At 35.9% G+C, this 14,210-nt stretch overlaps 1 protein-coding gene across 3 annotated transcripts in view; it reads right to left on the minus strand.

Moving 5' to 3' along the window:
• The window catches only part of LOC126762764 (uncharacterized), a 165,683-nt gene that overhangs the window by 48,588 nt on the left and 102,885 nt on the right, over window positions 1-14,210 (minus strand). For all 3 annotated transcript variants that reach the window (XM_050479789.1, XM_050479790.1, XM_050479788.1), the window contains 2 exons: window positions 6,496-6,603; window positions 199-258 (listed from right to left, as the gene is read on the minus strand). In XM_050479789.1, the coding sequence (XP_050335746.1) occupies window positions 199-258; window positions 6,496-6,603 (168 nt within the window). The remainder of the gene's footprint in view (window positions 1-198; window positions 259-6,495; window positions 6,604-14,210) is intronic.

Below are 14,210 nucleotides of genomic sequence, written 5' to 3' on the forward strand. Positions count from 1 at the left end.
AATACATATATGGTACATATGCTAAAATTAATTTTCATTCGAAATTTAAAACATTGTATTTTCCATTTTGCCTGTGCCCTTTCGAAATTGTTGAAATAAAATCACGAATTGGGCGATGGTGAATAAAAGGTGGGACTTAACAAATTTGTTAAACTTTTAAATGCAGAAATATTGTATTATTCATGCCTTCATACTTACATTAATCACTGCACGAAGTATGAAGAAGGCCACTTCCGCTTTGCACATTGCATCGAATTGCTAAAAAGAAGATTGAAACAGCATAATCACTCTTAAAAAATACTTTGCACCTAAAAATAAATTTGAAGTTTAGTGTCAATATTTACGTGTGTGTTTACCTCGATCATGTATGTATGTAAAAATGTATATTAAATCAAACAATCCATTGATGTACAGTAAGAAGGAAACAAAAATGCTGAGTACTCAAAACGGTTGCACTGGTGACTCTTCTTCTAACAATATTGAAATTACTTCATATACAGTCGTACAGACAACATCTCCACGAATTACATTAACAGTTTAAATTAGTCGAGTTACCAAGAAGATTAACAACTAAAATTGAAATGATCGTTAACATAAAACTCTCTATTACTCTATTGACTAGATTAAATTACTCCCCATAAAACTTTGCTTGAGAATACTATTTGCGAGGCGTATAAAGACTTTTATGAATTGTTAGTATCATATACAGATATATATGGCCGAAATCTCGCGTTCCACAAGAAAACCAGAAAACACTTCTTAGAGAATTTTGCGATTGCATGACAGGATTAAGGATGGAACAGCAAAGTGGATGCAGAAGCTGCTAGCTTTGGCCCATAGAAGAGGCATTGGGCTCTATCAGGATTACGCCGGGTCAAGTTAAGTATAAATAAATAAATGAATTGAAAATTCTGTTTGGAAACTATTCAGACCTTTAAACAATCCATTAAACCAATCCTTCTCAGTATATTGCTTGAGGCCAATTTATTTGGCACCTGTTTTCTTTCAGCCAACTGAAATCCAACAGCCTTACTGAACACACTGACAAAATTTGGCACAAATCCGTAAACAAACATGACCGCCATGAGCTGTTAAACCACGTCATCCATAATGATAAACGCTGATGGACGACAGAAGGAATTTTGGTAAACGAACACGACTTTACACCGAACGAGAGTAAATCAGCCTCTTAAATAGACCGAATACGAACACTCAATGACGGTTCAAGTATGTAGCTCCGTTACTAAATGAACACCACTTACCACAATAAGATCCAAATGCAAAAAATACAGAATGAAGAAAAATTATTTTTGTACTGAAATAAATGTAATCATTTAATATATTTTGAAAGCTCAAACAAGGGTTTTGTATTAAAAGGCTTCATTTACTATTTTGAAACAGCTGAGGCTCATCAGATTTTCAATCACCGCTTCTTTTCATTACCTTTCGAATACGTAAGAAAAATTTCATTGGAAATTTTGAACTTAGTTCGGTAGCTGAAAATTTCTAGATCTCGACACTCAAAAAACTCCCGATCGGGGGTCAGGCACATTTAATCTAACCTATCTTTCGAAGCTAACTAAAACTATTCTCTGTTCGTTTCCTTTCGACTTAACCCTTCTAGCATAGCGTTTCTTTTGTTCCATTAGCTAAAGCAAAGCACTTAGTAGCATTTCCGCACACTTCGCGTGAACACTTACTGACTCACAGACCCAAAGACAATGAGCCACTTTAACTTTTCACTTTGATTTCGAATCAATTGTGAATGCAACCGAATTTACACTAAAAATAACTGCAACAAAACAGGTACGAGCATTAAAACAAATTGAACTCGAACAAAAATGTGAAAAATCTGAGTTATGCAGAAAGTTCGCCAGCGACAATAACAACAAATCGACATGCACTCAATGCAAATTGTTGCAATGCCAGTGGAGTACGGTTATTCGGTTGCAGCACTTGTGAAAGAGACCGGAAAAAGAAACTTTGCACCAACTTTCTGTATGTTAAAAGCTTTAAAATATACAGGTGACTGAGTGGGTGAAGGTAGGTGGAAGGGATACGAAAAAGTGTGTGGGCCACCACTTGAGAAGGTGGGTGTAGCTGAAGTCAAAAATTGGTTTGAAAAGGTGGCTGAGTAGTTGCATGGAGCCGCGCAGGTAACTCAAAGAGCAAATAGGGACTACACTGCGAACCACCACAACAACAAGCAATGCATTTGAATTTCGCACACGGAAAAATTTAAAAATGGTTGATGGTGAATACCAGATATACGTACATATATGCAGTACATACCTTAAAATAAATTATGCGCGAGCTTGACAGAAATAGCGGGGAAGTGACAAAAACGCAAAATGCTTGTGAAAATACTGACAACTCCTGGAAAATTTGTAAAATATGTGCAAATATATTTTGGTTAGCCGGCGGAGGTTGTGTTGTGGCACTGCCAGAACACTGTTATTTAGGTTTAGCGACATGCTTTGACCAAATATATGTGAAAACTGTGCTAGCAGACATACTCGTGCACTAAAATTTCAAAGAGGTACCTGTTTGCGGTATATGAAATCTTTTTCCGCAAATTTTAAATTTGTAAATGACGAAAATCTTGAAAGTCTTGTATTAGGTATATGAGAAATAATGGTAGTATGGACTTGATTTTATCTTATTCTGCCAAAACTTCGTATTATTAAAAGAAAAGGATGCTTTATGAATATTAAAGGTACCTCACGTCACCAATATAGGTGAATTAGTAGTGGAGTAGATAAAGTTAGTCCGGAGATAAGTGATTTCACCTAAAGGTTCCCAGCGCCCGGTCATCGTCTAATTTTGGCAACGGCTCTTATAAAGCGCGAAATATTTACATTAATTATTTATTTAAAACCAAAGATGACCCGACCTAAAAATATAATTCCGTTGTACCAAATAACTTTATTGAATTATTTAATTCGCATTTAATAATAAGACATTTTTTTTACTCAATAAGCTCGTATAGACGGACGAACAGCCGGACATACAGACAGTCAACGTCAACGATTACATATATATATTTGTGTATATAACGTTATATGTGTCTAGTTTTATATGCATTAAAATTGCCTTGAAGAACATTGAAAACATAATTCCTATCAAAACATATATTGTGTATTAGTGAAATCACATTATCTAACAAAATGAGCGATTTAGAAGCCTTTGGTGATTAATTATTAATTATTAAATTAACTTAAATTAAAATTGAAGAAAAAAATCAAATTCTGTAGAAAAAACATAACATTCTGTAAAAAATGTCCACTTTGTGGCTTTTGTATAGGATGAGCGAAGGCTTTTCCGCCGAAGTTAGAAGTTTTCAATACATTGTTATAAAAAAGTACCTGGAAATTGTAAATCAAACGCAAAATATTTAATCATTTATCAATATTTATTTTATCGTTTCAAAGCAATCCCAACCAGATTAATACACTTATGCCAACGTAACACTTTTCACTTTTGGCTTTATCTTTTCGATCGACTGAAAGCGGGTTCCACACAGCAGTAATTTCAGTTTGGGGAACAAGAAAAAATCACTCGGACCCAAACCTGATGAATTCATTACTGGTTGGCTTTAACTTCGGTTCCAATTCGATGCGATTATCATAGTGAAAATCCTTGAATTGTTCTTCTTCGTTTTTTCCCAAGTTCAAAGAGACCTGTTTACGGTACTCTTTTTGAAAAAAATTCTGCTTTATCGGGACGAGTCCGGCATGAACTCGATTAATACTCAAAATATCCACCAAATCATTCGAACCTGCCTGACGATTTTCAATCCTTCACTTTTTAAGGGGGTATTCTGGTCTAGAAATTTAAAAAAAAATCAAATTTTTTTTATATTTTCAAAGTTTAACTATTCAAGAATATGTGTACAAGAGGATTTTTCAAAATTCAAATTATTTTCAGAGATATAGGCATTTTTCTGACCCGGCATCCAAACTGGTTCGGCCGGAACTAATCGAACAAAAGACTTTACGCGAAACTTTAAACGCGTTTTTCTCAAAACTGACTTTTTCGGAACGATACCCACGATTTCTCAGGTTCTACTGGACCGATTTACTTGAACTTAGCCCCATCCCCACATTTTTATTTTTATTATTTTTAAAAAATTCGAAATAGTCCGAAAAAGTGATCCAAAAAAACTTTTTTTTCAAGAAGTCGCCATTTTGTGAAAAAAATGTTTTCCCACTTTTCCGTAGTTCCGGCCATTGCGACATTATTCTAGATTAATAATCTTTTTTTTTTTGGTTTCAGATAACTAGGAGGGTTGAAATCATGGGTATGGTCACTTGGAAATTTTTAGAGACCCCCCACTTCGTCAGCTCATAATTTTTGAAATTTTTTACTTTTTTTAGTTTTTAATTTTTTTCTGTACTCTTCTAAAATTAACAAATAACTAATAAAAAAATGGATAATAAAAATATTAATTGTCTTTTTTTTACGACAGTTTAAAAATTACCTGAAATTCATGCTTCTAGACCAAAATACCCCCTTAATATTTTCATCAGTTGAAAAGGTCGAAGTCGTTCAGAACGAGGCATGTCTTCAACGATCTCTTGACCGTCTTTGTAGGCTTTGTTTTTGATAAAACTGAATCACCATAATCATTTTTTGGTTAGAAATACAAAATTTGATAAAAATTTTTGTTTGACATTTTTATCCATTGAAAAAATCGCAACGCACTGCTGAGGTGTACCGATTTAAGTGGTTACATGGGTTTACGTATTTCAAAAAATCGAAATTTTTAAATTCTACCACACCTCTAGAATATTGTCCTAAGTTTTCAGTTTATCAGTAATAGTTTCGGAGATACAGCCTTGAGAACTTGTGTGTTCGAGGCTAGTCTTTAGCTCGTTTTTCTCGAAACTTTGTTTTTGAACTACTTAACCGATATTCATGAAATTTTGCACAGGTCTTTGAGATACAATTTTTAAAGATTTGGAGGAAGATTTTTTTTCGATTACAACCAATTGAAAAAAATATGTCGCGAAATATTAATTTTTTTGTAAAAATGTTTGCCAAAAATCGAATTTTCAGTTTATTCCTTCGTTCAAGTTCTACGATATGGTTTCAACTAAAATATTATTTTATTTTTTTCTCTTTAGATGAATTAGAATTTTTTTTTGTGAATATTATATGTTTGTAACAATAAAAAATTCTAATAAAGTGTTTAATTTTTTATATGAGAAAAAATTGTTGAAAAAGGGTTGTTTTTAAACCGAAGAAACCCATGTAACCCCTTAAGCAGCAGCTGTAAGCAAATTCGTTGACCGATCGCGCTCATATTTGCCATAGTAATAAAGGGCATACAGTTTTGTTAAATACATTTTCCGGGTGCTTTTTGACACAAAGTATATTACAGTTTTAAACTAGTATTTTTTCTTCCGACCTTAATCTGACAAGTGTCAGCTGTGAAAAAATTCACAAGGAAAAATATTTCATATTCATAAAAAAAAGCTTTTTCTTAGTTTAATATAATAGTTTTTTCCCACAAAGGAATGCAAAACGTGCCCACATTCGAATAACAAAAACTTTTAAAAAAATTTGAGGCATGTAAATTGTTATTATTTATAATGTCGTGAAAAGTGCTTTGTTTGTATGAAAAAAAATTTAAAATATTCGCTGTCAACAGAATTTCAGTTTGCTTTTTCAAATTGCGGTTAATTATAAATATTTCAAAGCGAAAAATTATAATATTTTGACCAAATTATTATAGAATTTTTTCGCTTTCATATTGAATGTTAAATACTCATGTACTTTACACATGCTTTTGGTTTTACAACAAAGAATTTTGCTTTCATTCGACAAAATTTTGTTGCAACAAAAAACGTCTATGCATGCATACATCTCTCTATTTCTTCTTGCTGGGAACTTTGCTTTGAATTTGTAATTCGCTAAATTAAAAATCAGACTATGAAAACGAAAGAATAAACTGAAATATGCAAATGTAACGGCGAATGGCGATGCAAATGCAATGCACGAAAGAATCAAGACGAATCAAGGCCAAAAACAGCAAGTACAACAAGCACTGAGTGAATTCAAACAAAAGTATGCGATAATCAGCAAAACAAAGTGCCAGCAACCACTCACTGCCCTTCCTCCTGCACTCCTGCCACTACAAGACCCCTCCCCTTCTGCTGCGTTATCAGTTGAATAAGGAAATTTATGCAGTTTCCTTTGTACGCATAAAAATCGCTGCTGCTCGCCGTTCGGCAAACCAGAGGCCAGAGTGCCAGAGTGCCTCAGCGCATTATTATGCAAATTTTTATTTTACAATCTTCACTGCTTGTTAGCATCAAATTGTTGTATGAATTTGTTGAAGCTTGTTTGCACCGTGGCTAACGGTCCTTCTCGTACACGTCCGCCGTTGGTCAATAAAAACGAATGAATGAATGAGTGAACTCAATAAAAATTATGAATTGTGTTGCATACATTAAGGTGTATCAATTGTTGCAGCACGACCGACTTACTGACCTTATTTACATGGTCTCGTAAAACATTGGAGTAGACCATGGCCACCGCTTCCAGCGCCATAAACGTGATGTAGCCAATTATCCATGGCACTATGAGACCGGGGTTCTCCTGCAAGAAAACGAAAAAATTTGGCAATTTATTACAATATTAAGCGATCATTTCCATAAAGACATATTTATATATAAATATTCACCAAATATCTGGTGAAGTCATTTAAGCAAGTTGAATAGCCTTCCTGTAAATTTAATTCGGTTTTGTTTCTATATGTAATTTAGGCAACAGAGAAAATTGTCAAAGCCAAGACGGCGCGATTGCTTTCGAATTTTCGGACAGATCACTTTTCAGCAATCTTTGATGCTATTTAAGTTCAATCTGAAGGATTTTCTACACAGTTAAGGGATTGTCGACAACAGATGTATTGACGGGTACACACCAAGTCCGAAAAAGGCGATTAATGTTCTTACGCCTGGGAAGTTGATGCCCACCATCTTTAATTTCTGAGTTTCACAAGGTGTTATCTACAACGACTAAGACTTAACCAGCTACATGGTTTAACTATGTCAAATTATTAGGTCGATACCAACGCCGAATTTCCAAAAAATTTTCGCGTTTGGGGACGAAAGAATGGATTCTTCTGAAATATTTATTGGATCGCCTTGTATATGAGTATTCTAGTCTGGTAGGAATACAACAGGTTTGACATAACTCTATAGGTAATAGAACTGTACTTATCGAATAACAGTGAAATTCAACAGACCTAGTACAAGCTGCTGGTAGACAGGAAGTGCAATAAAAACAAGTAAAGAAAGGCTAAGTTCGGGAACAACTGAACATTTTATACTCTTACAACTTGCAAGAATCAAAGCCAGGGAAAACTTTTAAGGTGTAAGACGTCAGAGGATCGAAATCCAAGCAATTTTATATATACAGCCGTTGACAGCTCATTAGAAACGCTCCCTTTATTGTAGATGGCTGATGAGTATAATGATTAAATGTAAACCACTTCTGACTAAAATTCAAAGTAAAAAACGCGTCGACTTTTCCAACTATTATGGAGAATCAATCATGGTGTGGGAATTTTTTCCCTGTAGTGTTGTAGGTCCGCTCCATACGATTGATGTAATTTTAAAAATAAAATAACACAATACAAAGTATACGGTAAAGTTGACACAAAAGTTTTTTGTTAAAAATTCCATGAATGTTTTGGAGTGGCCTGAAGAGAAAGCATCTCTGTTGATGTCAAAAAAGCTGTAGGTACCAAAAATACCACAAATAGGGATGTTCTTTGTGATGAAATTAGGAAGGCATAGCAAGCAACACTAGTAGCATGCTGTCAGAGGCTTAAAAGGTCAATTCGCAATGGATGTGAAGCAGTATTAAACTAAAAGGGTTAAGTAACAAATGCTAACTGAAAATAAGCAATTTTTTTTATAGCAGTATTTTTTGCTTATACATAAAATATTTGCGTTTCTAATTAGCTGTCGCACTCAAAAAAAGAAGGATTTTTAATTAAAATTTTTACTATTAGACTTTAAGTTTAACGTAAGTTTCAAGAAAATGAGTAAAAAATAGTAAAAAGAAGTGATTTATTGGAGAATAATAATGGTTTGTCAAAAAAGTCTTGCGGTATTTTTATTGAATTTTTTTTTTTTTATTGAAATTGAAATGAATTTTTGATGACTCATGCCCAGCTCTTGACCGATCCTACGGCTGCTACTATGCCGGTCTCTTTCTACCAATTCAGCGATTTTATCGCAATTTTCGACGACAGACCTTCCGGAGCGTGGCGCATCTTCGACCACCTCTACACCAGAACGAAAACGTTTAAACCATCGTTGTGCGGTGGAAATAGAAACTGTATCGAATCCATAAACTGCACAAATTTTATTGGCGGCTTGAGATGCATTTCTGCCTTTATCGTAGTAGTACTGTAAAATATGCCGTATTTTCTCTTTATTTTGCTCCATGTTTGCGACGCTATAACTCACGAACGACTTAAAAGAAACGACAATCAATCAAACACGTGTTAGCGCGTGAAATGACTCGATGAGACGAAGACGAATAAAACTAGAACTACGCGCTTTCAGCGCCAACTAGCGAAAATACCGCAAGACTTTTTTGACAACCTAATATCATTTACTCTAAACTACGTATCATTTCAAATTAGCTGTCAACGGCTGTACATATATAACACTTTAGCTCATTTTCATTGAGATAACTCACATATTGGCCGATATATGCGGTACAAAGTCATCCGGAAGTTCGATTATCTTTACATTAGGTGTATGGGGGATAAAGGAAGTAATGGTTCGTTTCAACCCATTTTTAATATACAGACATACCATTGTCAGAAAAGTACACTATCCCTGAATTTCAAATATATATCCCACACATTGACTAAAATAGTCAACTATAGGTACCGGGGTCCAAATATTCGGTACCTAGGAGCTTGAACAGTTTAAGTTGGATTTGAAAAGTTTTCGGTCTTCAGGTGGAATATTACCGTTATATGAGGAGTGAACGGGGTTTTCATCCGATTTCATCCATTTTCTCACTATCGATAGGAGTTCTTGTAATATTCTTGCTGGGGGAATTTAGTTGTTGTAGTTTTAGCCGTTTAGAAAACATATACATTAAACTTATTAGAGGGCGGGGCCAGGTCCACTTTTTCAAAATTGTTTGCCTACAGATGCCCCTTGCTACTGCGATCCCCTGAGCCAAATTATAATTTTACATCTTAATGTACTGCTTAGTTATGGCATTTTATAGGTTGCCGTTAATGACGATTTGTGGGCGTGGCAATGGTTGGATTACGCCCATCTAAGAACTCGTAATTTTTTTGTACTAAGAAACCTTCAGTTACAGGGTGCACGGTCGGACGGACAGATAGACAGTCACCCGAATTTCAGCTTTTCTCGTCACCCTATATCTATCTCGCTTAGTGCTGAACAAAACTATAATAATATGTAGCAACAGGTTGCAAGAGTATAAAAACAGTAAAATTTGCTTCGATATACAGAATGATTATGTATGGTAACTATAGGTGCGTGGGAGTGGCACTTTTTTTGTTTGTAGAAGAGAAAATAATTAATTTGTTAATGATTTCTGTGAAAGTAGTAAGGCTGATGCCAAAATGTGCTTTAATGAGTTTTGACTGGGGTTTCTGACAAGCGGGATAGTCATTCATAAAAGAGTTAGTTATGGTACTACTTTACTGGCGTAGAAGCCGCTTACACGCATAAACGTACTTATGATACTATAATATCTTATAGGCTAAGCATGCACCGAAGACGATGATTCCCATTCGAAATTCAAAAGTGGCTGTTACGGACAAAAGTTTTGAAAAAATCCACGAAATGGCTTTGGATGGATCAAATTGGTTGACATTATTGAAGGTCTAGGCATAGCAAATTTGCCGTTAAGGTTGTAATACTCAAAAGGAAGCATCTGAGACCCTATAAAACAAATAAAAATAAAACAAATAAAAATGATCGAACTGAGTTGATTTAGTCATGTCCGTCTGTTCGTTTCTGTTTATCGGCCTGAAGCACCATTCTTAGGATACTATTTTTGGCTTGATAACAAAATGATTTCAAAGAATACATAATCTGATTAAAATTTAATAAATTTGGTTAAGATACTCGGATTGATAAAACGACTAAAGGTGCTGTGAGATATACTTATTATAAGTTATTCCATCTCTTCCATAACAACACTGTGACTATCCGATGTTTTTGTTACATATTCTGCAAATGTCGCAAGTAATTTATGAAATATTTAAATTTCAGTAGCAACCATGAAAACCTAAATGGCAAAGACTCCAGATTTATTGCAGTGACATTGAAATTTCATTTAATTAAAAATTAATGAAAAACCTCTAGTGAGGCAAATTCGTGCCGAAAGACAGACTGTCCTTCTTAGTTTACTCGCGCGCATACACACGCACATATATCATTCCCCAAGGCACACATACGAGCACAAGCACACGCACACACATTAAAATAACACATGCGATTATTTATACTGCGCCATTGTCTAACAGCAAATACGCATTTGGAAAAATGTTTATTCAATGAGCGCCGCTCCTCGCCACCAGCCATTGCACATCCACACACATACATACGCTCATGTGTATTAGCGTCTGCACGCTGCGCGTTGATAGCAAAACAAAGCGAGGCGACTTTTATTCGTTTAATGATCAGCACTCACACACACACATTCACAGTGCTCACCGAGAATCTCGCAGTGACTCGTCGCCATTTGAATATGTGCATATGTCCGTCCGTGTGTGTGTGTATCCTTAACAGCTTTCCTGTTTCTCATCGTTTGCTGCTTATTTTCGCTGGCTCGTTGGCTGGCTGACTGCTCCACTATTTGGTTTCCTGCGGATTGCTAATGCTATTGTTCGAGCGTGTAAGTGCGCGCATGCCTGTCCCCGCGTGTGTGTGTGTGTGTGGGTAGCCAGCGATGTGGCCTGTGTGCCTCGGTCTGTTGGCGGCGGCTAGAGTGGCGTCTTGTTGATTTACTGCACGTGTGCTGTGAGCATGAGTGCGTCTGCTCTGAACATAGGAATGTCTGCGACCCAAGGCTCTAACTGTGCTAGCACGTAGGAATATTGTTACGCACACATTCACAGGCACATTTGAATTATTAATTTATATCTACGCCGTTTTTGCTCTAAGACTAGTGCTGAACGTGTGCTGTCAGAATGTCAGCTAACACGCTCATGAAATCTAAAATGATTATAAATATTTTTTATGTCATACCCGACTATAAACATACATATGTATGTGCAAGTGTATGCATACTTATATAGTATACGGTAAATTTGATAAAAATATTCTCAAACGTTGAATAATGTCTGAAAGTAATTTGCATAAATATTATTTAGTGGTAATAAATTTTTGAATAAAAATATCTTCCTTAAACGAAAACATTAATCATAACTGCAGAATTGGAGCTTATGGAAAGCTTTGAAGATTTTTGTCCACTAATACCAGTTCGAAATTATTTATATGTTAAAAATTAAGTTTTATGTAGTCCATCCAATTATAAAATACACTTGACGATCCAAAGTGCAACGAGCAGAGCTTATCAAGTAAGCTGCCGAGGAACTTATAATACTATTATTTAGCTCTAATACCTGATATTTTCAGGTGAATGTACATATGTCCCTTGAGTCCATAAATAGCCTTACGACCAAACCCCAAAAACCAAGTAACATTGAATCAGCTTTCAATTTACCAATGCGCAATCGACCATAAATCTTTCGCTGGACCTTTCTTTTGAAAACTCGTAACGTTGACTCGTCCATGCCACTGCACAATATAGCGGGATGAGTGACTTATAGAGTTTGGGTTTTGTTCGTCGAGAAAGGACTTTACCTTTAATTTGCCTACTCAATCCGAAGTAGCACCAGTTGGCAAGAGTTATTACGCGTTGGATTTCGAGGCTGACGTTGTTTTTGTTATTAATACCGGTTTAAAGAGAGATGAAATTATCTACGACTTCGAAATTATAACTGTCAACAGTGACGTGGGTGCTTAGTCACGAGTGCGACGACTATTTGTTTGATGACAGGAGATATATCATTTTGCCCTCGTTCACCACCGGACCAATTTGCTTCGCTTCCTTATTCATTCTGGAGAATGCAGAACTAACGGCGCGGGTTTTGAGGCCAATGATATCAATATCCTCGGCGTACGCCAATAGTTGTAAACTTTTATAGAAGATGGTACCTTCTCTATTTAGCCCTGAAGCTCGAATTATTTTCTGCAGCAGCAGATTGAAGAAGTCGCACGATTAGGAGCCGCCTTGTCTGAAACCTCGTTTGGTATCGAACGGCTCGGAGAGGTCCTTCCTGATCTTGATGGAGCTTTTGGTGTTGCTCAACGTCAGTTTACACTGCCGTATTAGTTTTGCGGGGATACCAAATTCAGACATCGCGGCATAAAGGCAGATCCTTTTCGTGCTGTCAAAACAGTTTCGAAATCGACGAAGAGATGGTGTGTGTCGATTCTCTTTTCACGGATCTTTTTCAAGATTTTTCGTATGGTGAATATCTGGTCGGTTGTTGATTTTCCAGATCTAAAGCCACACTGATAAGGTCCAATCAGTTTGTTGACGATGGGCTTAATCTTTCACACAATACGCTCGATAGAACGTTTTATGCGATGTTGTGGAGGCTTATCCCACGGTAGTTGGCGCAGATTGTGGGATCTCCCTTTTTGTGGATTGGGCAGAGCACACTTAAATTCCAATGGTGGGGAATACTTTCATCCAACCATATTTGACAAGGAAGCTGCTGCACGCTACTCATCAGTTCTTCGCCGCAGTGTCTAAATAGCTCGGCCAGCAATCCATCGGCTCCGCCGCTTTGTTGTTCTTCAGACTGGTAATTGCTATTCGAACTTCTTCATGGCGGGCAATGGAACGTCTGCTCCATCGTCATCGATTGGGGAATCGGGTTCTCCTTCTCCTGGCGTTGTACGTTCACTGCCATTCAGCAGGCTGGAGAAGTGTTCCCTCCATAATTTAAGTAAGCTCTGGGCATCGGTCACTGGATCACCTTTGGGGGTCCTACAAAAAAATGCTCCGGTCTTCAAACCTTCTGTTAATCACCGCAACGTTTGTAAAACTATCGAGCAGTACCCCTGTCGGCCAGCTTGTCAAGTTCTTCATACTCTCACATTTCGGTCTCTCTCTTTTTTGTTTGAAAATGCATCTCGCCTCCCTCCACAACTATCTATCCCATCTCGCACTTTTGTGGTCCATTGTAACGTTGCGAGGTAGCGTTATTGCGCTGGTTATGATTCATACAATTAATTTTTACATTCAGAACTATACTCGATCAAATTAATCAGGATTTGTTTTGATGCACTTGTTCAGGAGCTGTTAATGGAATGCAAAATGCATTATTCTATCATTTCCAATATATAGAAACTGTATATATCTGTCGTTGACTGGATCTCTTTGCAATTGTGCACACATTTTTATGGTTGCCTTACGATAAGTAAAGAACAAGGACCGTCCTAAAAAACCACCTTGTTAAGTAGCAACAATCAGTATAATCCATGTATGCGCAAATTGTTGTCTTCAAAAATGAGTGAAAATAATGAAGAAATTCGCTATATTTTGAAATTTTTGCATAAAAAATGGAAAAATTTCTGAAGTTCTAGGAGATGATTCCGTACGTATTAGTTCGTGTAGTACAACAATGGTTCGCTCGCTTTCGTTCTGGTAATTTCCTAATTTCGAAAAATGGAAAAATGGCAAAAAATGGTCGGCAAAAATGATAAATATTTGTTTATTTATTTATTACTGTAAATATAATATAAAAAAAAAAATAAGTTAAAATTTGTTTAGAAATACGAAAAGTCTTTTTCGACTACCCAACATTATTATTTTTTTTAATTAAAAAAATATTTAAATTATTTTTAGAAAAGAGTAGAGAAGAAATGGTTATGATTTAAAATATAATTTTGATATTTACGAATTATATTGAATTTTAACATAAAGAGATAAAAAGTCACCTATATTCGTCTCCTGGTTCTAAGTTACCTTCCCACCAATCTTCAACCGTTCTTAAGTTATAAATAGTGTAGATCACACTTTATATAAATAGATATCCAGTTGCTGTTACGGCAGCGAAGCGGGTGATTTATTTTCAACAAAAAAGGTGTTGAGTGGAACGCATGATGACATTATACTGATGC

This window comes from Bactrocera neohumeralis, chromosome 6 (assembly GCF_024586455.1).
Source record: "Bactrocera neohumeralis isolate Rockhampton chromosome 6, APGP_CSIRO_Bneo_wtdbg2-racon-allhic-juicebox.fasta_v2, whole genome shotgun sequence".
NCBI lineage: Eukaryota > Metazoa > Arthropoda > Insecta > Diptera > Tephritidae > Bactrocera > Bactrocera neohumeralis.